The 25,509-nt window shown below is 33.9% G+C and overlaps 1 protein-coding gene across 3 annotated transcripts in view; it reads right to left on the bottom strand.

Annotated features, from left to right (window-relative positions):
* Positions 1-9,303: 9,303 nt before the first annotated feature.
* The window catches only part of LOC139517443 (uncharacterized), a 58,795-nt gene continuing 42,589 nt past the window's right edge, over positions 9,304-25,509 (bottom strand). For all 3 annotated transcript variants that reach the window (XM_071308476.1, XM_071308477.1, XM_071308475.1), the window contains 3 exons: positions 24,927-25,025; positions 21,124-21,279; positions 9,304-9,893 (listed from right to left, as the gene is read on the bottom strand). In XM_071308476.1, the coding sequence (XP_071164577.1) occupies positions 9,418-9,893; positions 21,124-21,279; positions 24,927-25,025 (731 nt within the window). In that variant the 3' untranslated portion in view covers positions 9,304-9,417. The remainder of the gene's footprint in view (positions 9,894-21,123; positions 21,280-24,926; positions 25,026-25,509) is intronic.

Consider the following 25,509-nt stretch of genomic DNA (forward strand, 5'->3'; position numbering starts at 1 on the left):
GTTAACTCAAAATGATTTTTTTTTAAATACACAAAATATATATATATGTCTATATTTTATAGTAGAATTTCATTAAGAAGATGTAATTTCCAATGTTCAATATGAAAACTTTTGTTATCATATTGTTGTTTTAGTTGAAATAATGTATGTTTATCAATTGAAAGTAATAAAATGTACACTCTAGTTTTCTTTTCTTCGAAAATAAACAAGTTGTGAACCTTTTGTAGATATTTCATATTCGTTGGAGAGGAAAAACGAACTGATCATGTACAACAATAATAGACTCTTTTTGAATGATTTGTTGGTCCTTAAAAGGACCGTTGTACACATGTAAATGATATACATGGATTTTTTTCTTATTGGTAGTTGACAGGATCCATAAACTTGTAGTCTGCTAACACTGCATCAAAGTAACATCCACAAAAATATAGATCTTCAATAAACTCTGGGTGGTGTTCAAAGTTGTATAGAATACAAACAATGTAACCGTTTTTCAGAAGCCATGTTTCTACTGGACACCGAGATAGTTCTTCATGATGAAGTTTATCAACCCTGTTCCTTATCAAATTTGCAGTCTTTTTGGGATCTCTTCGTGATCGTCTGATCTTCCCTGTTAGTTCTCTTTCTCTTAAAAGTGTATACATATTAAAATTTTGGAGATTCATACTGTTTGTTCTTATGAAATTACTATAATGATGTATGCTATATAGTAAACGTTTTTCTTAGTTTATAAACTTTTTACATTTAGATTATACGTTTACAAGATTAAACTTTAGGATGTTAACGTGCATGTCTCAACGTGTATGCCACGTTTACAAGATAATACGTAGGAGGGTAGGGGGGATTAAAAAACATGTCCGTTAATTTTTTCCCCCACCGGATTTTAACCAGGATGTTAAGTACAAGTTAAGAAGATTAAGAGATTAATCCACTTCAGTTAAGAGGATTATAACCAGGATGTTAAGTACAAGTTAAGAAGATTAAGAGATTAATCCACTTCAGTTAAGAGGATTATAACCCGGATGTTAAGTAGCAGTTAAGAGGATTAAGAGATTAATCCACTTCAGTTAAGAGGATTATAACCAGGATGTTAAGTACCAGTTAAGGGGATTAAGAGATTATAGACCGGATACTACGTCATAGTTAAGAGGCTTAGCTGTGACGTGACTTCCGGTGGGGTTTTGGTGGGGGACTGACCCCATTTCATACTACTATCGATGGTGATCGCTTATCTAGCGGAATAAAACTTTAATATCTATGAATTTGAGCATTTTTATACAGAATGAACATAATATCAATTTTTGATTTTTTTGCGAAGTTTCCCTTTAACAATAGTGCATTGATCGTGGTGGAGAAGTCTGATAATTTACTAAAAGACTAAAAAAGACCTATAATGATTTGTTGATCAGTTAGTTAAGAGCTGTTCATGTCAAAATAACCGTTTCGGATTATGACTTGTTAACTACATGTAGTGTACTTGCTTTTGAATAACTTCAAGTTCATTTGTATTGTGTCTGTAAACACAAACTCAGCTATAGTCATTGGCGACAAAATATCAAAAAGCAGGACAGACAATTTCCTCTAGTATTTTCCTATTCGTTTATTTAACATAATGGCAGTATGATGTTTAAATTGTTTCAATTGTTTTATCTATATTTTTTTATTAATATAATTTCGAAAGCAATTTGATTTGATTATTTATATATGGTATCATTTATCTGTTTTATCATATATATTTCTGTAAAATTACAATTTTTTTTCTTGTATTAAACATATTATCGAAATCATTTTCATGGTGTCACAAATTCACATACTTCATTATTTAAAAGTACTATACAATGATCGTTTATATCAGAAAACAACGTATATCTATATACTTATGAAATGAAAGTACAGAGTTCAAGTGTCCCCTGCGTTGCACATATTTAAACTAACTAAGATACAAGACCAATAACTAAATAAATTGCGTTTTGTGTAGCGCTAACGAAGTACTTTTTATAAATAAAATATTCCAAAGGGCATAACACTATTAAAAAAGGTCAATCGTCCACCATTATGGAAATTGTTCAAGATATATCTATAGTATGATTTTATAAAAATCTGGCAAAAATTGTAGCCTTGAGAGCACTAACGAGGCCATTGTCCATAAATTGAATATTTCCAGATTTAATATTTTATTAACTCTCGCCACTTGTAATAAATACAACAGAAAAACTACTATACAAAATCAAATCACACTTTTAAAAAGATCAAAGATAATCAACTTATCAAGGAAAATGAACAAATTCCTTTCGAAACTATCAAATCAATTGTGGAGCGAAACAAACTTGATAGATGGTAACTATAACTGATGGAGCTATGAAATTGCCGTAATGAAAACAAGGTACAATTGGTGCTTTTATTTTTAAAATTTTGACAATTGATTTTGGAATTTACCTATAAAATTTGCATGCAGTATCACAATAATATATCCTTTCCTCCTAAATTACAAAAATTGCTTTTGAATCTTATGTTTTCTCGTTTTGAAAATACTTCTAACTTTAAGATTAAGATTTTTAATCGGGAATGGTATAATATTTTATCATATGTTTAGTAGTAAATACAGTAGTTTTGCATATGTGATAAACAGCCTGCTGTTTAATCCATATCGCGCAACTTTGATGCGCACCCTTTATCGCATACCCTTTATCACACCCCTATCCTTTATCGCATACCCTTTATCACACCCCTACTTTTTTTTTTTTTTTTTTTTTTTTACATTAAGTCAGTTTTGTTATGTTTTTTTGCTTAAGAAAATTTTTCCTCAAAATAGGTAAAATTTTTGAATGACGTCATTGTTTGGTATGTGACGTCAGGAACGTCGAGTTTTCATATTGTATGTGACGTCACGAACGTCAAGTTTTCATATTTTTTGGCACACTAAATGCAACTATGAAAAATACAAAACACATAAATAAATACAATAATAAACAAAATATTTTTAAAACAACAGCACGCAAGTTGTAAGGTAACCCAGGTGCTTAGGATAAGTAATTGAGCAGTTCTTTTAAAGCCTTTGAAACAAGACAAAAGTAGAACTGAAGGTAACCCAGTGCTATGGATCAGAAATCAGTTCACATTCATATAGAAAATGATACATTAGAAAATGCCTGTACCAAGTCAGGAATATGACAGTTGTTATCCATTCGTTTGATGTGTTTGGACTTTTGATTTTGCCTTTTGATTTTTGATTTTCCTTTTTGAATTTTCCTCGGAGTTCAGTATTTTTGTGTTTTTACTTTTTTTTTCATATAATATAATACTCTTCTGTTGAAATATATGATAAAGTGTATAATACATGGCAAAATCCGTATCACATGCCGTATCACCCTCGACCAATATCATCCCTCGGGCCTAAAGGCCCTTGGGCTGATATTGATGTCTCGGGATGATACGACATATGATACGGATTTTGCCATGTATTATTCTCTATATATTTATTTCCTCTTCATTCTATTGATCTTTGATAATATGTTTATCAAAAGTAATTACGAGCAGAGTCTGAAATTGAACATTTTTTTTCTTTTTAGATTTTAAGGCGATTACCCAAAACTGTAAATAGAGGGGAACACCATTAACGGGCTAATATGAAATAAAATGTGTCCAAAGAAACTTTTTACGACCAAATAAAAATTATAATATATATATATCATTCAAAACATGTTTCAGCCGTGTGTTATTCCGGACCATTCAACTCGTTTATTCAGCGTCTTTTCCGAGGACAGTTGCAGTACTAAATGATCCATAATTGGTAGAACTATGTGTCATATTCTCTACCATCATTTTAATTTCATATTTTACGACTTAGGTCTATTTATTTTTATTTTTGTAACACAATGTAAACAAATCTTTAATTATCTTGTCGTTCGAAAACGTTTCCATTGTGTGTATGATTTTTGTAGTTGACTATGCTAAACCCTTATTTTAAGTGGGATTCTTGTTGCTCAGTCTATTTTTATATATGTTGTATTTGGTGTACTGTTGTTTGTCTTTTTGTCTTCTATTCCTTTTTTTAATGGGATTGTCATTTTATTTTCGCCTAAAAAGTTTGAAATTGCCTTTCGATTTTATTTCGCATCTCTTATTTTACTATTACTGTATGAGGAAACAGTCTAGTCATACTAGTCCCACAACTACATAAGTTAAAAGTACGACCAAGAAATATAATAAAACAAAGACGTATCACCGGGTTTGAAATTGCATTAGCAATACTAGTGGAGCAGTATCTGATTGCACTTCCGGAGCACATAAGAACACCCAGGGTTTTAGTGGGATTCCTGTTGATCAGTCATTATATGATTTTAATATGTTGTGTTTGTTGTACTGTTGTTTGTATTTGTTTTTTGTCAAGACGTTGTCACTCTATTTTCGACTAAAGATAGAATTGAGAATGGAAATGGGGAATGTGTCAAAGAGACTAAAGATGCGTTAAGTTAAAACTACGACCAAGAAATATAATAAAACAAAGATTATCACCGGGTTTGAAGTTGCATTAGCAATACGATGGATGCTACTAGTTGAACAGTATCTGATTACACTTCCGTAGCATATAAGATCACCACCGGTTTTTAGTAGGATTTTTGTCGCTCAGTCATTATTTTAATATGTTGTGTTTGGTGTACTGTTTGTATTTTTTGTCTTGGATTCGTTTTTTGTCATGACATTGTCACTTTATTTTCGACTAAAGAGTTTGAATGTGCCTTTTGTATTATTCGCCTCTCTTTTTTTTACCATTGCTGATGGAGAGGACACAATCTCATCATACCTGTACCACAACTCCATTAGTTAAAAATGTCACCATGAAATTTACAGATTTTATTTTAATTGTGGGTAAACTAATAACACATGATAGACGTTAGAGACGCACTCGAGTACTGGTCTGTGGCACCGTTAAAGTCCACAATTCCTCTAAAGTCCACAACACCGCTAAAGTCCACAACAATTTCCCGCTAAAGTCCACAACGCCGCTAAAGTCCACAAACTTTCCGCTAAAGTCCACAAAATGACCTCCGCTAAAGTCCACAAGAAAACGCCGTTAAAGTCCACAATAACAACTTCCGCTAAAGTCCACAAAAAAGCACCGTTAAAGTCCAAACATTTTTTTTTATTATCAAAAGATCAATTCGCTGGTTTTATACTCCCAATAGTATATATATCTAATAAAAAGCATGAACCCTTGTTTTTTCAAAGTATTTCTTACGAAAGCGTATTAGGGACATAGTAAACATAAAATTTGTAATGAAATATTTTTCAAAGTCGAAATTTTTACTTAATCTCGATTTTTTGACATTCTCAAATTTTTGGATTACGACTAAGTAAAAATTCAAAATTTGGATTTTTTTAAAACTCGAAATTTAGACTTTTCTCAAACGCAAAATTTCGCCTTTTCTCAAACTCAAAATTTCGACTTTACTTCAAATTAAAAAAATGACATTATAACGTACACGTGAGTGATTTTGATTAAAAAAAAACACAAAAAAAAACAGACATGCAAGATTTTTCATATATCGTTTTACTTTGTTTTAAAAATAATTTCAATATAAGCAAAAGGTAAATTAACAAAAATACTATGTTCAAAGTTAGCCACGCTCATCACGATCTTGAAGACCACACCACGACCGTGATACGACCTTACTGCGATCTACACGATCGTACTACGATCATCAAAATTTGCATTTTTTTCACAGATCGTAGTGCGATATTAATCATGCTCATACCGCGACCTCACCACGTTCTGATTTTTTTTAGATCGAGGTGAGCGTGGTGCAATCGTGGTCTAGTGGGACTGGACCTTTAAGCTGGGGTCACACATTCACGTTTTTTACTGCCGTCTCAGTTTGACAGGACCATTCCCGATTAAAATTTGTCAAAGGTCTGATCAAGATCCTGTGAATCGTGCATGGAAATTTAAACCTTAATTAAAATTTGTAAAACAAATAATTTAATCACGACAACAATCAGATCAGGAAGCGACGATATTCAACCGTTTCTAAGCGAATTAGTCCCGATAATCCCGTTCTGAATCCGCTTTTAACCCGATTTGTATTTTTCGCCAGGTAAAATTCGACCGAGTATGTCACGACTTCGTCCCCACTCTACCGAACGTAATCCGACAAAGATCAGACAGTGACAGACAGTGAACCAACGCTGACGGAAGATATCCGTTAGAAAACTGTCGGCATATTCGGGATGCTCTGGTACTGTCTGAACGTAATCCTATCACGGTCCGCTCTATCGCATTGCAAACGTCTTTGTCTGGTCTCTATCGTACTGTATTCTGTAATTGTCGGGACTCTGACGTTGGTATCATTGATTAATTTCGTATTAATAACGGGACTGTTTCGGAACGGTTTCGGCAACAAACGGTTCGCAATCGACAAGATCTGGATGCAATCTGGACTCAATCTGCAGAAAAACAACTATGAAAAATTACTCCGGATCATTCTCGTTCCACAAGGCACCGTCCAGAATACACAAGACATTGTTCGGAATTCGATCCGATACAGCAGAATCTGTTCCGACATAACCACGATTGTAATCTGACTAGACAAAATCGGCTGAGTTGTCTCGAATGTTACGGGACGCACCTAACTGTCGGGGTGCTGTGCCGAACTATTCGGACTCTACCCGACTCGTAAGCACCTGTTACGAACCAAAACGACTGCGTTCAGACAATGATAGGACATTCCAGATAATTAAGGATACTAATCCGACTTTTTCACTTTTCGTGTCGTATTGCTGTCTGATCTCAAACGGGAGCAATAAACGGCAATGTGTGAACCCCGCATAATGCGGGGTTCACACATTGCCGAGCAAAATGATCTCAAACGGGAGCAATAATCGGCAATGTGTGAACCCCGCATAATGCGGGGTTCACACATTGCCGATTATTGCTCCCGTTTGAGATCAGACAGCAATACGATATGAAAAGTGAAAAAGTCGGATTGGTATCCTCAATTATCTGGATTGTCATATCATTGTCTGAACGTATTCGTTTTAGTTCGTAACAGATTCCTACGGATCGGGAAGGGTCTGAATAGTTCGGCAAAGCATCCCGACAGTTAGGTGCGTCCCGTAACATTCGGGGCAACTCAGCCGATTTTGTTAATCGGATTACAATCGTGGCTATGTCGTGACAGATTCTGCTGTATCGGATCGAATACCGAACAATGTCTTGTGTATTCTGGACGGTGTCCTGTGGAACGGAAATGATCCGGAGTAATTTTTCATAGCTGTTTTTCTGCCGATTGAGTCCAGATTGCACCCAGATCTTGTCGATTGAGAACCGTTTTTTGCCGAAACCTTTCCGAAACAGTCCCGTTATTAACACGAAATTCGTCAATGATACCCACGTCAGAGTCCCGACAACTAAAGAATACAATACGACTGAGACCAGACAAAGCCGTTTGCAATGCGATAGAGCGGACCGTGATAGGATTACGTTCCGACAGTACCTGATCATCCCGAATATGCCGACAGTTTTCCAACAAATAACTTCCGTCAGCGTCGGTTCACTGTCTGGTCACTGTCTGATCTCAGTCGGATTACATTCGGTAGAGTCGGGACGCAGTCGTGACATACTCGGTCGAATTTTACCTGGCGAAAAATACAAATCGGATTAGAAGCGGATTCAGAACGGGATTATCGGGACTTATTCGCTTAGAAACGGTTGAATATCGGTGCTTCCTGATCTGATTGTTGTCGTGATCAAATTATTTTTTTTACAAATTTTAATTTAAGTTTGAATTTCCATCCACGATTCACAGGATCTTGATCAGACTTTTAATAAATTTTAATCGGGAATGGTCCTGTCAAGAACGGTAGTAAAAATCGTGAATGTGTGACCCCAGCTTAAGGGACATAGTAAGGTCGTTAGTTTAAGGCCCCACATAAGGGACATAGAAAGGTCGTTAGTTTAAGGCCCCACATAAGGGACATAATAAGGCCGTCTTATTGGAAATAATACCATATCTCAGTCTTTTAATATATAGTAGAAATAAAATTAGCCGTGAACTTCTTTTTTCAAAGTCGAAATTTTGGCATTTCAAATCTGTAAATTTCGACTTTAACTCGAAATTTAACTATTCAAATCTCGAAATTTTGACTTTAACTTGAAACTTTAACATTCTTAAATCTTGAATTTTATTCAAACTAAAAATTTCTGTCAACATGCATGTTCTTTCCGAATGAAACTCTTCAATATTATCCTTATCATATTTTTAGAACCAAACGAATTTCTGAAAATAAATTGCCAAAATGTCTGGATCCTCGGTTGCTTTTTAATTTGCGTCCATGTCTTCTCCTCATAAAATTGTAATACTAGTAGCTTTGTTTGATTACTAACAGCCTATGTTTAAATAGTGAGGAAACGACGAAATGTTCTGTTTTAAAAGTTTTTTGTTTTTGTTTTAAAAAAGTCGATATGTTGTCCACACGTACATTTGATTCGAATCGAAGGCTAATCGAATTCGCTAATCGTGTTCACACACTCTTCCTTTTTTTATTCATATTGATTTGAATTGACTAATTCGCACTAACCAATTCGCCTTAGAAATCCGTTTTTGTTGATACGAATTAAAAGTTAACGACGTTCGGACAGTAAAGCGAATTACGTGTGAACGCATTATAAGAAAAGTCAAAACTTGGAGTTTAAGAAAGTATTTTTTTGAGTTTGAAGTAAAGTCGAAATTTTGAGTTTGAGAAAAGTCGAATTTTGCGTTTGAGAAAAGTCGAAATGTCGAGTTTTAAAAAAAATCCAAATTTTGAATTTTTACTTAGTCGGAATTCAAAAATTTGAGAAGGTCAAAAATTCTAGATTAAGTCGAAATTTTTAAAATTTGGAATGTCAAAATTTCGACTTTGAAAAATATTTCATTACAAATTTTATGTTTACTATGTCCCTAATACGCTTTCGTAAGAAATACTTTGAAAAAACAAGGGTTCATGCTTTTTATTAGATATATATACTATTGGGAGTATAAAACCAGCGAATTGATCTTTTGATAATAAAAAAAAATGTTTGGACTTTAACGGTGCTTTTTTGTGGACTTTAGCGGAAGTTGTTATTGTGGACTTTAACGGCGTTTTCTTGTGGACTTTAGCGGAGGTCATTTTGTGGACTTTAGCGGAAAGTTTGTGGACTTTAGCGGCGTTGTGGACTTTAGCGGAAAATTGTTGTGGACTTTAGCGGTGTTGTGGACTTTAGAGGAATTGTGGACTTTAACGGTGCCACACTGGTCCTTTCTTGGCGAAAAAAATACAAACTTCAGATAAGAAACAACATATTATGTTCACAAATATATAAAACAGAGAAAAAATATTTTCGTCCTTCATTAATGTCTTGAGTGTCATATACATACTAGTACAACACCAACAGGTTTACAACTTTTCAAATATTTCTATTAATGTACCTTCATACAAATCTACATCCTTTGTCTTCCTGTATTTACAATAATCAAGATGAATTTCATGGTCCTTTTTATATAGTTTACCTTGTTCACAAGCACAAACAATTTTAACTTTAGGAAAATCATCTAAAGCTTTAATTGCAAATTGTACACTACTCTCAAATAACCCATATCTTTCAAGTTTCGCTGGTGAAAAATGGTCTGACATGTAGAAAAATATCAGTTTACATTTGTCCATGACATCTTGGAAGTGAATTTTATCATTGTTATTGCACCACACGAAAATGTCTTCAAAAAGGTTTATTTTAATGTAATTATAACCCCATGTGTCTGCTAGCATTTTCAGATGATCCTTGAAACTCTGTATACTGTCTGTAATATCGGTAATTTCCATATCGTTTGTTTTTTGCAAACATACATTATCTTCTACGTGTAAGATAATAATATCTGTAAATAAAAAGATACATATATCAAATATAATTATGTATTTATTCCTGTCACGATACTTATTCTAGAAAAATGTGCATGGCCCCGGTTATCGGTGTTAAATATTTTGCTTATTTCATTAATAATTAGTAATGGAATTTTAGTATGCCCGCGTCACACTGTCCCGATTTTTATATACGATGGACACCCGAATGCGAAAATTACAAGTTCGTACGAAGTTGGTCCCGATCTCGTTAAAATACCAAAAAGTGACCGAAGCGAGTACGATGAATAATGAAGTCTATACGATGGTGCCGAACTTATTTACGATAGCAAAAGATGGACATACGGTCGAAGGTTAACCGAAGACGGTAATTTAAGCTTCATATCTCAGCCGAAGCCTACACGATGGACCACGAAGGCTACACGATGGATTACGAAGGCTACACGATGGATTACGAAGGCTACACGACGGATTACGATGAGGGCACGATGGCCATACGATGTCTAAAAGACTTAGTTTATTATCCCCTCGCCTACTACATGTAAGTTGCGTATAGAAAAAAAATGTTATGGACACTCTAGAACCAAAATGCTCAAAACTTGGTATGGTGTTACTTGTTAAGAATATCTTTAGCGCTATAGACTTTAAAGTTAAAAGGTCAAGGTGGCAGTGGCAGTTGTAATATAAGGCAATATTACTCTTGTGGACACTCTATAACCAATATGCTTCAAAAGATTTTAACCACATTTGGTATATTCTTCCTCTTTGTAATGATCTGACATTTTTTACGTTCAAGGCCAAAGGTCAAGGTCATGCAGATGGACTTGTTTTTTTCTCCTTCAAATAGCATAATACACAGGAAATTGGTTGCTCATTTTTTTAACTGCTGGTTCTAAAGACAATATTAAAGGTTTTCAAGTTATTGTATATAGTTTATGTATCAAATATGCATATTCAATTTACCATTTTCTGCATGTGTCATTTACAAATATACAAATATAGTGTCCATATTTGTCCCCAATATGTTACATACGAGATGATGCCACGCTCGGCATTGCATTGTTTGAACTGTAAAATGTGTGCTCTAGTCTGAATAATCACCCATAATTATGCCCATGTTTACTGATCTATCTTAAAGGTAAGGTAATGGGTTCGTTGATCCTTTTTAGCTCACCTGGCCCGAAGGGTTAAGTGAGCTTATGCCATCACTTGGCGTCCGTCGTCGTCCGTCATCAGTCGTCGTCTGTCGTCGTAAACTATTTCAAGAATCTCCTCCTCTGAAACTACTAAGCCAAATACTTCCAAACTTTAACTGAATGTTCCTTAGGGTATTTAGTTTATAAATTGTATCCGAAGTTTTGATCTATCAACAAACATGGCCGCCATGGCTAAAAATAGAACATGGGGGTAAAATGCAGTTTTTGGCTTATATCTCAAAAACGAAAGCATTTAGAGCAAATCTGACTGGGTAAAAATGTTCATTAGGTCAAGATCTATTAGCCCTGAAATTTTCAGATGAATCAAACAACCCATTGTTGGGTTGCTGCCACTTAATTGGTTATTCTAAGGAAATTTTGCAGTTTTTGGTCATTATCTTGAATATTATTATAGATAAAGATAAACTGTAAACAGCAAAAATGATCAGCAAAGTAAGATCTACAAATAAATTTTATATGACAATTTTTCTATTTCGTCAGAAAACATGGCCGTCATGACTAAAAATAGAAAACAGGGTAAAAGGCAGTTTTTGGCTTATATCTCAAAAACTCCAGCTTTTAGAGCAAGAAAGACAAAAGTTAAAGTATATATTAGGTCAAGGTCTACCTGTCCTGAAATTTTCAGCCGAATTGGGTAACTGTTTTTTCATGTATAATGCCCCTGAATTGATGATTTTAAAGAAATTTTGCAGTTTTTGGTTATTATCTTGAATATTATTATAGATACAGATAAACTGTTAATAGCAAAAATGTTAAGCAAAGTAAGATCTACAAATAAGTCAATTTGACCAAAATTGTCAATTGACCCCTAAAGGGGTTATTGGCCTTTAATGACAATTTTTCACAATTTGTTCATCATATTTGCTAACTTTAAAAAATCTTCTTCTCTAAAACTACTCAACCAAATTCAACCAAACTTCAACTGAATGATAGGTAGCATGTATAAAAAAAAGTTTGTGATTTATTTACTATTTCGTCAAAAAACATGGCCGTCATGGCTAAAAATAGAACACAGGGTAAAATGCAGTATTGGCTTATATCTCAAACACTCCAGCATTTAGAGCAAATAAGACAAGAAGTTAAAGTATTTATTAGGTCAAGGTCTACCAGTCCGGACATTTTCAGCCGAATTGGGTAACTGGTTTTTCAGGTATAATGCCCCTGAATTGTATGGAAAGCCAACGGGGTCAAAATTCTTAATTCGTAACTTGTCAATTCGTTACTTGTAACTGTGTAATTTCTAAATTGTCAATTCGTAAATTGTTAATTTGTAACTTGTTACTGTGTAATTCATAATGCTTAATTCGTAAATTGTCAATTTGTAACATGCACCTTTGTAGTTTCAACATTCTCAATCGGTAAATTATCAGTTTGTTACTTGTAACTCTGCAATTTCATAATGCTTCATTCGTAAATTGTCGATTTGTAACTTGTATATTTGTATCAAAATTCAACATTCTTCATTTGTTTTGTTTTTTTATAATTTATTATTTTTCTTCATGAATCTACAAGTATCAACATATATTTATATTGTGGCACAATAAGCAAGCACATGAAATAGAAAAAAGCATTATAAGCATTCTATGAACTAACACTTAGAAATCTATGGATTGTATATAGTAATAACATTATCATTAATATAGTAATAGTAGTGCAGGAAATATATATGAGCATACATATGGTATGGTATAACAGTATACAGATAATTTCAAATGCTCATATACATACATGTTAAATTTAATTAATGACATTAGCCCAGGGGTTCCAGTACAAGTTGTGTTCTTCCACACTTAAGTATTTTGAAGAAATATGTTTCTCTAAAATCAAGTTTTCTTTTATGTAGTTTTGAAGACCTTTTATATTAGGTTTTATATCTTGCATCTTACATCTGTAAATAAAGTACTTCGTCAGTAAGATAACTTTATTTTTAATAAAGTTCAATTTACAATTTTCATAGAGGCCAAAAATGACAATTTTCAAATTAAGTGGAATTTCGATAAGAACCTTATCGAAAATCCATGAATTTAGATTGTGCCAAAATGTCGGCTACAATATGACAACCCCAAAGTAAATGTTCTATAGTTTCAGGCTCTTCCTTGCAAAATGTACACAAATTACAACTAACAAGCTTCATTTTAAAACGTAAAGCATTTGTCCCTAAAATATACTGAATAATTCTATATTGAAACCAACATAACCTAGTATTTTTTGAAACCTTGGTAACACACAAGTGTATTTTTTTCCAATTTTCTACAACTTTGTTAAGAATACCTTCCCATTTTTTTCTGCTACAAAATCTGTAGGTAAGATTCCTTGATTTAAAATAGTATACATGTCCTTTGAGCCCTTTTCGGACTTGAAGAAAATATCAATATTAAAAGGCATAATAGCCTGATGTTTTTTTTCTCTCTTTCAGTGTTGATTCCAATATCTTGTAGCCACTTTTTTAGTGCTAATATAAGTCCATAAACCTGTAGAAACATGGGTTTAAAATTATACATTATTTCAAAATTTTGATATGATAATATTTTTCCATGTTCATCTAACAGGTCATTTACAGTCCATACCCCATGGTTTGCCCAATTTTTTTATAGTAAACGCTGACATTATCAACTTTGATATGTTCGTTATGCCATATAGATGTAGAAATTACTTCCTCAAAAGAAAATGGATGTCTGAGTTTTGACATAGTTTTCCAGGCATGAAAAACTTCATCCCAAAATTTGTTTTTTGATTTTTTAGTAATTCCAAAATAAGCCAACTCTGTCAAATTTATATTTTGGGTGGAGGTAAATAATTGAATCCACTTAGATTTTGACTTTAATAATCTTCTAACCCAAGTTAGTTTTAAATCTTGTATAAAATTTCTCAAATTAATCATTTTAGGCCCCCTCGGAAGTATTCCTGACATAGAAGGTCCCGCTTGATCTTGTCAGGTTTATCATCCCAAATGAATGAATAAATTTTACTATTTAGTTGACTTAGCATATTATCATCTGGTCCTGGGATAGACAGGAACAGATGGTTAAATTTTGATATAGTAATTAATGACTTTATAATTGTTATTTTACCAAATGGGGTAAGTGACTGTTTTTACCATTTTTGTAATATTTTTTCTATTTCTTGTATTCGATGAGCATAATTTAGATTGAACATTCTATCTAAATCAACACAGAAGGTGATACCCAATAATTTGAAGGTACTGAAACCCCATTTCAGTCCCCACTTTACACATATTTTGTCTTGACTATGTTTTTTACTACCTATCCATATAACGTTTGTTTTGTCTAAGTTAATTTTCAGTCCAGATATCTCAGCATAGAACTGCAATATACGGAGAGATGCATCCAGCGAGGAGGGCGACCCATCTAAAATCAGTGATGTGTCGTCTGCATATTGAGACAAGATATACTCTGAATCGTCTATCGTAATACCATTTATCTCATCACTACCTCTTACCAAAATGCCTAATATTTCAGCACATAGTAAGAAAAGGTAAGGAGATAAAGGATCACCCTGTCTACAGCCTCTCTCCACACGGAAAAAGTCTGACAGACAGCATGAGGGTGACAGTAGATGTAATATCATTATAAAATGTTTTTATCCAGTTCATAATAGAATCTCCAAAATTAAAATACTTCAATGTTTCAAAAAGAAAGGCCCATGATATAGAGTCAAAGGCCTTCTCAAAATCAATGAGTTATAATATACCAGGGATATCATTTTCTTCTGTAAATTGTAAAATATCATATATAAGTCTACAGTTCTCCCCAATAAATCTACCCGGGATAAAGCCTGTTTGATCAGAATCAATAATTCTGTTTAGATCTGACTTTATCCTCTCAGCAATACAACTAGAAGCTAGTTTGTATGTTGAAACCAAAAGTGTAATTGGACGCCAATTTTTTAAGAACTGTTTTGACTTGCCTTCTTTATGAATACATGTGATAACTCCCTGCCTCTGTGTGACAGACATTTCCCCTATCTGATAAGAATAATTTATTGACCTCAAAACAAACTTTCCAATGTCTATCCAAAAAACTTTGAAAAATTCTGCAGTAAAACCATCTGACCCAGGACTTTTATTATTTTTCATCCTTTTCAAAGCTTGTGTTAATTCAGCAAAGGAAATGTTACCCTTCTAATGATTCTTTTTCAATATCATTTAATTCAGATGTCAAAGATTCTTCATTTGTTAATTGTCAATGTGTAATTTGTCGATTCGTGAATTGTCGATGTGTGAAATGTCGATGTGTTAAATGTCCTCGTTGTATTATGCTAACGATCATTATGACGACAGATGGCGCTCGGGTTCTTCTTCGGTGTATAATCCTCTGGTAAGTAGGAGCACCGCCATATGGAATATAAACCAACGGAGTTAAAATCAATTATGTACAGCGCATGCAAATAAAAGATAACAAATAAATAAATACATTGTTTGTTTTTTATGGCATGTATAACAGGGACTCGGTTTTATATTTAGGTAACCTCGTATAAACATATTTATTTAATGTACTGGTCACCAAACCTGCAATGAGGTATGTCACTTCCGTTATGAAGGTATGCATGGTATATAGATGTGTCGCTGGAAAGTGCTTCTTTATCAACTTCGCAAATAAAAATGTATATGACTGTCACTTGGCAAGAAATTTCTAATTAATATTTAACCGGGTCAAAACAAGACTAAAAACATGAAATATAAGACGGTGCTGGAAAAATACTAATATTGTCCTGGGCCCGCAAATTTTGGACTCAAGGTATAATGGCAGAAATGGTTTGACAACCATCATTCGTTAATATTATAATCTCAATATTGAAATTTCAGAAAAGAATGTAAATATCTAATGATATATTTAATACAAAAAACAAATGGACGAACAGTCTTTATTTATTTAGCACCTGAGTAATGAACATTAATCAGGAATCTGATGTACAGTAATTGTCGTTTGTTTATATAATTTATACGTGTTTCTCGGTTTTTTTTTATATATAGATTAGACTGTTGGTTTTCCCGTTTGAATGGTTTTACACTAGTAATTGTAGGGCCCTTAACAGCCTGTTGCTCGGTGTGAGACAAGGCTCCGTGTTAAAGGCCGTTTCTTGACCTATAATGGATTACTTTTATAATTTTTTATTTGGATGGAGAATTGTCTCGTTGGCGCTCGTACCACATCGTCCTATATCTATAAAAATGTTTAATGATATCATATAGGTACTTTGCAAAACAAACTGAATGAAAAATTATTTTAAATGAGTCACTTATTTAATGTATACTTTATATCAAAACTGTGTTGAATATGCAGTATTTTGTAATAAAATATAAAGGAAACAGAAAACTAACCGAGGCCCTAAAATTTGAGATATTATTGTCAACCGGAATGCGAGAAAACCGCGTACATTAGGAGAGTACAAATCCAGAGAAGTTGGTTGCGTCTCAAACACGCTCACCAATCTGAAACTACAAGACATACAGACTTAAGGTGTAACACCACTAATTCAGGCCCGGCCAGAAAGCACATACCAGAAAGTAGTACATATTTAACACAAAATAGTTCCTACGCATGAGTGTAACTTTCAAAATATGTAGAATATTTAGGTATTTTTGGTATCAAATGAAAGCTGAAGAACTGGTGATCATTGTAGAACACTTTTGGACTTTTAATTTTGAAAATTAAAAAAACTGCACCAAATTTTAAAAAGAGGGTACATTTTGTCTGTTTGTCAGACCTGAAGTACCTGTTTTGGTACATCTGAAGTTCCGGGAACCAGTTCTTTCTTATATGCAATGTAAGGTATGTTGATTTTTTCAGTACAATACACCATAAAGTGTTGCTTTGAAATGCAATGATTGCCACTTTATTTGAACTTAAAATAAAAGAGGTGTGCCTGCTTGAAATGGAGGAATTTAACATAGAAAGCAATGGGACCATGCATTAGTGGTGTACTTCCTTAACGCTCAAGTCAGAAGCTAATATTTCTGTACGAGGTGGTCGCAGTGATATAGAACCAGACAATTTGAAAAAAAGCTCGTCCAAACAAAACACTAAATTGCTGCCAAGGACCCGATTTAACTATAATCAGTCAAGAAATATTGTGAACAAACATGCAGATAAAAAATTTCACGAAACGTTCTGAGATCTCAACGAGTCAGTAAAATACAACAATATTCTAACTCATTTTTTTCCTAAAAACAGTATTCGAATAGAACCACATTGAAAAAGCGTAGTGCGTACACCGAGCGTTGACAGCCGTTCAGAAACTACCCTCGTGCATCGTCAATACATCGACGGCGCTCTCTCTACCGTTGTAGTAAAGCCGGTATTTGTATCCACAACGTTCTCCTACATATACAGATCTAAAATGATCATGGTACTAGATCGAAATATACTAGGAGGTGTCCCCTCTATATAGTGTTTTATGACCATGATCGTTAAACTATGAAACTATTAATTTTTTACTACACACTTTTCCTACATAAATTTGAGAATGGAGATGAGGAATGTGTCAAAGAGACAACAATCCGACCATAGAGCAGACAACAAACGAAGGCCGCCAATGGGTCTTCAATGCAACGAGAAACTCCCGCACCCGGAAAAGTCCTTCCGCTGGCTCCTAAACAAATATGTATACTAGTTCTGTAATACCGGACGTCATACTGAACTCCGAATTAAACAAAAGAAACAAAATTTAAAATAAAAATCATACAAGACTAACAAAGGCCAGTGTTTTTTGGAAATCTCAAACCCCCCTTCCTAATACTTCCACTTTTAAACAAATTGACGCCTTCTCACTCTGACTTGTCAGAGAAAAGATCTTGCCATATCGCCATTTGCTTGAAAGAGGCAATTATCTCTTATATGCTTACACTTATCATACCCCACGCAATGGAGTTTGGAGGGTGTAATTTTTTACCCGTCCGTGTACGTCATTCTCTCGGTCCTGTTTCTTGTCATCGCAACTCCTCTCAAACCGCACAACAGAGTTTCATGATAATAAGGACATACTAAGTATATTTGCATACCAACAAGAAATTACAATTCATTTTTTTTTCTCTAGAAGTTACGCCCCTTTGAACTTATGTGCTTCGGTATAGTACCTCTGCAACAGTTTATCGTCGCAACTCCTCTGAAACCACACCACAGAATTTCATGAAACCTTGTAGATAATAAGGACATACTATGTAGATGTATATATCGACAGGAAATTATGATTCATTTTTTTTTCTTATACAACTTTTTTTCTTAAAGTTATTTTATTTCTCTAGTGACAATGTGGGGACGTGGGCATGTGAGCGCGCTCACTTAGGTACTCTAATTTTATTACTCCACGAAAATATTTGCACATTATTTGGGGTGAGGCCAAGGGAGTATGTATTTGGTCATTTTTAGAGTAAAATGATAGCCTGGGATCCTGGCTGACTGCTCGACAGAAGAGGCAGGCGGAATACAACCTGGTTGTCAATAGGATATTAGGATTATATTGTTATGAATTCATTGCAAATGATTTTTATTTTATATTTGACATGCAAGTTTTAAAAAATTTAGCTTTATCGATTAAAATCGTAAAACATTTCAGTTGTTTAACGATTGACAACATGTGAGATTTAGTAAGGAGGTGTGGCACCAGGTGGGGTTCATATCGGGAGTACGGGGCATTCAGCAGCTGTTGAGATCGAGGGACTCGTGAGTATTTTAGTTTTTTGGTTGTACATTTTTATCAGGAAATCTAGAAGCTGCAATTTTTAAGCTTCTTGACCAGAAAAAATTCAGATGGCATATATATTAATACATAAAATTGAGAATGGAAATGGGGAATGTGTCAAAGAGACAACAACCCGACCATAGAACCGACAACACTGAGCAGAATAGAATATATATGTCAGCCCTTTCCTGTCAGAATAAAATGGTCCGATAATAGCATTTTATGATTAATAGAAATCGTTTCTTACTAGTACCTGGGTTTTCTAGTAATGATGTAGCCTTTTAAAGTCGACTTTATGGTATAAGGTTTTGCCATTGATGAAGGCCGTAGGTTGCCTATAGATGCTTACATCGACTTTATTTGTACTTCGCGTTGGTGGATGGTGGTCTCATTGGCAATCATACGGTTTATTAACCCATCTCCTTATTGTATTTACCTGAATAATCTAGTCGTAATATTCCACTGACCAACGACTATTACATTAACCCCGTAATTAGGAGAGATCAATTACGTTGAGGGACTGAAATAGTCGGGATGTTTTTTTTTATATAGTTTCCGTTATCGAACAAAAGTCCACGTCAGTAATCAAAGTAAAACTGGGATCCTGTAAATTTTTGTTTTTCTTTTTTTATACGCATTTGCTGTAATTAATGGATTAAAATCACTTAGGTATACATTCCACATGGAGGTACTCCGACTTACAAGAGGATTTTACACCGAAGAAGAACCCGAGCGCCATCTGTCGTCATAATGATCGTTAGCATAATACAACGAGGACATTTTAAAACACTTCGACACTTCACACATCGACAATTCACGAATCGACAAGTTACACATTGACAATTAACAAATGAAGAATGTTGAATTTTGATACAAATATACAAGTTACAAATCGACAATTTACGAATGAAGCATTATGAAATTGCACAGTTACAAGTAACAAACTGATAATTTACTGATTAAGAATGTTGAAACTATAAAGGTGCAAGTTACAAATTGACAATTTACGAATTAAGCATCATGAATTACACAGTAACAAGTTACAAATTAACAATTTACGAATTGACAATTTAGAAATTACACAATTACAAGTAACGAATTGACAAGTTACGAATTAAGAATTTTGACCCCGTTGGCTTTCCATAGAATTGATGATTTTAAAGACATTTTGCAATTTTTGGTTATTATCTTGAATATTATTATAGATACCGATAAACTGTTTATAGCAAAAATGTTAAGCAAAGTAAGATCTACAAATAAGTCAATTTGACCAAAATTGTCAATTGACCCCTTAAGGAGTTATTGCCCTTTAAAGACTTTTTTCACAATTTGTTCATCATGTTAACTTTAAAAAAAATCTTCTCCCTTGAAACTGCTGTATCAATTTCAGCCAAACTAAGGCTAAATGAGTTTCAGAGTATCTAGTATAAATTTTATATTTTATTTCCTTGTATGTCAAGAAACATAGCTCCTATGGCTAAAATAGAACATAGGAGAAAATGAGTTTTTTTTGCTTTTGAAGAAAATAGGACGATTTTAAGAACATTTAAATAAATTGAAAAGCCAAAATAATCATTGATGAGAGATTTAACCAAAAAAATTAAGGTGAGCGATTCAGGCTCTTGAGAGCCTCTTGCTATTCAAAAAGAGCTCTTTCCAGGAGAATATATTAATAGTATAGACAAAAGGAAGGATGTGGGGAAAGCAAAAACTGCGGCAAAATATGACATATAGAAAACAAAATGAGTATGGAGTTAACATTTGTGTGACAACAACTCAGACGATCATCGGGAAACACGAATGTAATACGATGTTCAAAGATGCATTCCCGGCGACATTACGATGTTGATGATGGTGATACGAACTCAATACGAACCCTCAACATCGGACGCACCTTCGGGGATTTTTTAACATGTTAAAAAATTTAGAACTCTTCCCGAAGTTGTCCCTGAAGACAAGAAAAAGTGTCCGATGGTTATACGATGGTTAAAGATGGCACTACGAATAGCCCGATCTGGATACGATCAGTCCCGATTTGAAAATTGCCATAATCGTGTTGCCATCGGCGTAAAAATCGGGACAGTGTGACGCGGGCAGTAGCAAAAATACCGATAAAAGATAAAGGAACCTAAAATAATAATACAATTTAATTTACAAAATAATGCTGATAATAAAACAATAAAAAAAGTCATGAACTCTTTCGAACGGACACATATATTATAACAGACATAATTTTATCTGAAACCTAATTTTAAATGTTGTGCATTTCTGATGTTCATATTATAATTTTTACTCTTCAGTACTAATTGAATTTTTAATTGGAATATACCTGTATGCTTCACTGCTTTAAGATATTGTTCACTCTTACTATACTCATCTGACTTTCTATCAACATCATTTGGTAGAGTGAGTGTTTCACAAACTGGCATTTTCTCTTTTTGTGTATCAATATCATTGAATTTCTCTGGTTTTGGAGATTGTGGGTCTGCAATAATTACACACAACTCGAAAAACATGCATTATGTAATAAAAATTCGTGTACACATACCTGTATAAATATACATGTCAATTTTTGGAAGGTCTATAATGTACACGATCGTGCGTTAACTTGTTTAAAAGTCACTGTACACATGGTTTGAAAAGAAACGAGTGTTCGACAGAGCCCCATGTTTCGCCTGTGATTGCCTATGGCAGTGTAAAAATGTAATGATGACTGAAAATAAAACTGAATCAATGTATCGTTATATTACAACAAATGAAATAAATAAAACCTTTTCTTAAGATGCTAGTTTTCGTCATGACGCAGTCTCTGTCTAAGTTTTGTACATTCCGTTATGTTTTGACAAAGCTGTTGTCGTCAAAATATTTTTTATACTTAGACTGCATATATTTTCACAGCTAAAATTAATGAGGACATTTGTTCGTAAAATACCACTTTCACTCCAAACGTTGTAGTTTTCAAAGTTAAGATTTAAACAAATCGGAACAAGTATACACTGTTACTTATATTTGCATAATAAAGCCACGGTAATACAATGTATGTGAGAGCGATAGCCTGTCATCTTTTTTACGTAATCGTTTAAGTGGTCTAGCGGGTCGGGTATAGTGCAATGCGATTTGGTACAAAGATATCTTAGTCGCATGAGTACGAATCCCAGCGTGGGAAGAACAAACGATTGCGACAAAAAATTCACAGATCTAACATTCAATTTGTTTTGCTGATGTTTATAGACTAATTATATATATTTCTCTAATTCTTCGTCAATTTATCTCTTTCTACACCCATTATATACAAAAAAAATAATCAACGTGTGGTTTGTTTGATCTCATTGGTTAAAATTCGATTAAGACGTCGAATTTTCTTGTTTTCCATTGAAATTCCTATTGTGACGGCATGAAAAAGGGCGACCATGCCTGATGACGTCACATAGATAGAACACATCTTTTTGCAAATCATTCAAAAAGAAGGGATAAGTTTGCCTGCATCATGTTAGAAAATCATTAGAGAAACAGATTCCACCACCAAATCTCGTGTAATACGGTATCTATCCACACCTTCATTGGATTTAGATTATGGGTTTATAACCAAAGCGAATGATGCGCGTTATATTACAATCATTAATAAAAGAAAAAGTTTTTCGTAAAAGTAGGTCAACAGAGATATATATATAGGACCGTTATTAGGATTGCCATCTTAAAATGTGTGTAAACTGAATACGGACAAATATTTTGCTTTATTATAACTTCCCATTAGATCTGTTTCAAGAATTCTCATAGTGAATAGATTGTGACAAGTTCCTTACACAAAGCAATAAAAGTGATTTAGACAGGACAGTAAAAAAAAATAAAACTCGTATTTGATATCAATTTTCTATGCACAATGATCGAAACGTCTTTTATACCTGCTTTTGATATGCTATTACGTTGAACATCTATACATAGGTAAATCATTACCGACAGATTGGCAGAAAACGTTTAACAATCATCATCAAATTCCCTATAGACCTTCATGTGAGTTTAAAGATTGAAAGAAAATCTAAGTCGTGATATATGCATATTCTAATGCAACAACGTTTGTAACGTTCATTTTGATTGGATAACGTCATTTTCTTACATGGCATCAATTGACAATTGATGCTATGGGACGTACGCGCAAGCGCAGACGGCATATGACAGATTTTAAATACATGTTTTAACGTTGTTTTCTGTCAGTTTCATTAGAATGGAGATAACAATATTGTATTTTAAGCTCCGACGGCATCAATTTGGGATTTGATGGTCGCAAATACCCGTTTACTGTCTCCGCTAACGCGTCGCCAGTAAACTTAATTTGCGACCATCAAATCCCCAATTGATGCCGTCGGAGCTTAAAATACAATACAGTTATCTCCTAAAAGGTGGCCAAGTTGAAGTATGGTTAAACGAACTTCTTTCAAGTACGCGAGGTATCTTCTTAAAGGGAACATGATAATGCTGAGTTTTTTTTTATCGAACTAAAAGGGATTTTAAACTGCATAGTTTCATGGAATTTTATGTATCTTTGTATGTCATAAGAGTATCAGGGAATGCTGATGACATCAAATATGTAACTTTTGTCATTTCTGAGTTATGGAAAATTTTCGGCAAAAAAACACGAAAGTATAAAACCTAATATAATATTGTTATAAAGTTCAACAAATTTGTTTTGAAATTATCATTTTTCGAAATTCTGCCTACGAAATTTCCTTACAATTAATTTGTTTGTCCCAAAACTTCGTTATATATTGGTACAACTATCATTAGTCTTTGAAAATGCTTGTATAGTTTAGTCAACTAAAGATTACCTTATCAAGTATGAATGCTTTGTCGTAAACAGTATGAGGAAAGTTGCTTTCCCAAGCTACCATATGTGCACAGGTATAAAAAATATGGTCAAATTCACAAAGATTCTGAACAAATTATTTTATTATAAATAACGGTAAAGTAAGAAGTTCCACATGATGGCATTTATGAGAGCCGTGATGTAGTGGTCCGAATACACAGTTATTTCGTAGTGCATTTCTTTTAGACAATAAATGTAAATAAAAAAAATCCCACCTGCGCTTTCTCAATAATATTTTTACAGTGTGTTGTACTACTTTTGGGACAAATTATATCAAAATTATAGAAAACTTCATCAGCTCTAACTCAAAATATGGACAATTTTGTGTTAAGGGGGTCTTGAAATCTTTTGACAGCTTCCGAAGTGCTAATTTTTGACCTTTTTCAGCTGGGCCTAATCACTACTTTACCTAAATATTTATGACCCAAATTTTTTTACAGTGTCATTTCACCCTCCAACTTGCTATATGAGGCATGAAACATGGAGAATTAAATTTGGAAGGGGTATAACAAAAACTGGCAAGTAACACACTGTCCACACTAAGGACTATATTCGTGAACAACGAAAATCAAAGGACGATAACTGTGTACTCGGACCTAGTGGTTAGTGGATCGGACTACTAACATAAAGGTTCCTGGTTCGATCCCCATATCGGGGAGAAAATTTAAGTATTAAATTTTCAGCTCTCCCTTGACACAATTTGCGAATCTTAGGGAAACGTTGATAGTCCGTCAGGAGGGGACGATAAATGACTGACCCGTGTTAAGAGCCATTATATCTTGCACTAAAAAAAGATACCCATGTAGATTTTTAAAAAGAGCAGACTAATGCCGCTACAAGGCAGCACTCGCATCTGCAAAGTGGAAAGTGATTAATATGAAATGCAATAAATTGTTTCCCAATCCACTGTAAATAAATATCTTTAAACTTACCCGGCCACATTCTGTATGTACATGCCTGTCCTAAATCAGGAGCCTATGGTTGGTAATCGTTTGTTTATGTGTTACACATTTATTTTTCGTTCATCTTTTGTACATAAATTAGGTTGTTAGTTATTTTTTCGTTTGCATTGTTTTACATTGTCATTTCGGCCCTTTTATAGCTGATTATGCTGTATGTGCTTTGTTCATTATTCAAGGCCGTACGGTGACCTATAGCTGTTAATTACTGTGTCATTTGGTCTCTTGTAGAGATGTATCATTGGCATTCATACCACATCTTCTTTTTTATATTTACAATCCTTATTAAAAAAAAGTTCTCATACTATTTACCAGCTAGTTGTAAGGATCCGATTTTATCAGTAACTGTTAGCAGTAAAATGTCAATACTTGTGTCTGGTTTCACTGTTTGTTCGGCAACAGTGGTATCTTCTGAAAAAAGAATTACTTTATAATTCAAGAGAAACAGTAAAAGTAAAATAGGCAAATACTGAGGTTCAAGAAAAATTCAAATTAGCAAGTCCTTTATCTAATGGCAATATCAAAAGCTCAAACATATCCAACGAATATACAATACATGGATCCCGTGTCTGAGCAGAACGTTGACGAACCAGGGTTTTGTCAAAGAGAGGTTCATCGAAAGATACCAGGACCTTATTGGTGAATTATATTCCGTATCAACTTAACAAATAGTATATGATGGTCTTCAAGTAATCCCTCGGCCCTAGCTTGTATGGCAAAACAGCCGTTGGACGCCAGAGTAATCTCGGACTAGGTAAACCACAAACATAAGGTGCTAATTCTTTTTACACCATATCCGGATTTCGGCAATTGATGTCTCTTCAGTGATATTAGGGATCGAACAGAATTTGGAAGGCCATATAATTTACCTCAATTTAGAATAAACTCTTGAATT

This window comes from Mytilus edulis, chromosome 3 (assembly GCF_963676685.1).
Source record: "Mytilus edulis chromosome 3, xbMytEdul2.2, whole genome shotgun sequence".
NCBI lineage: Eukaryota > Metazoa > Mollusca > Bivalvia > Mytilida > Mytilidae > Mytilus > Mytilus edulis.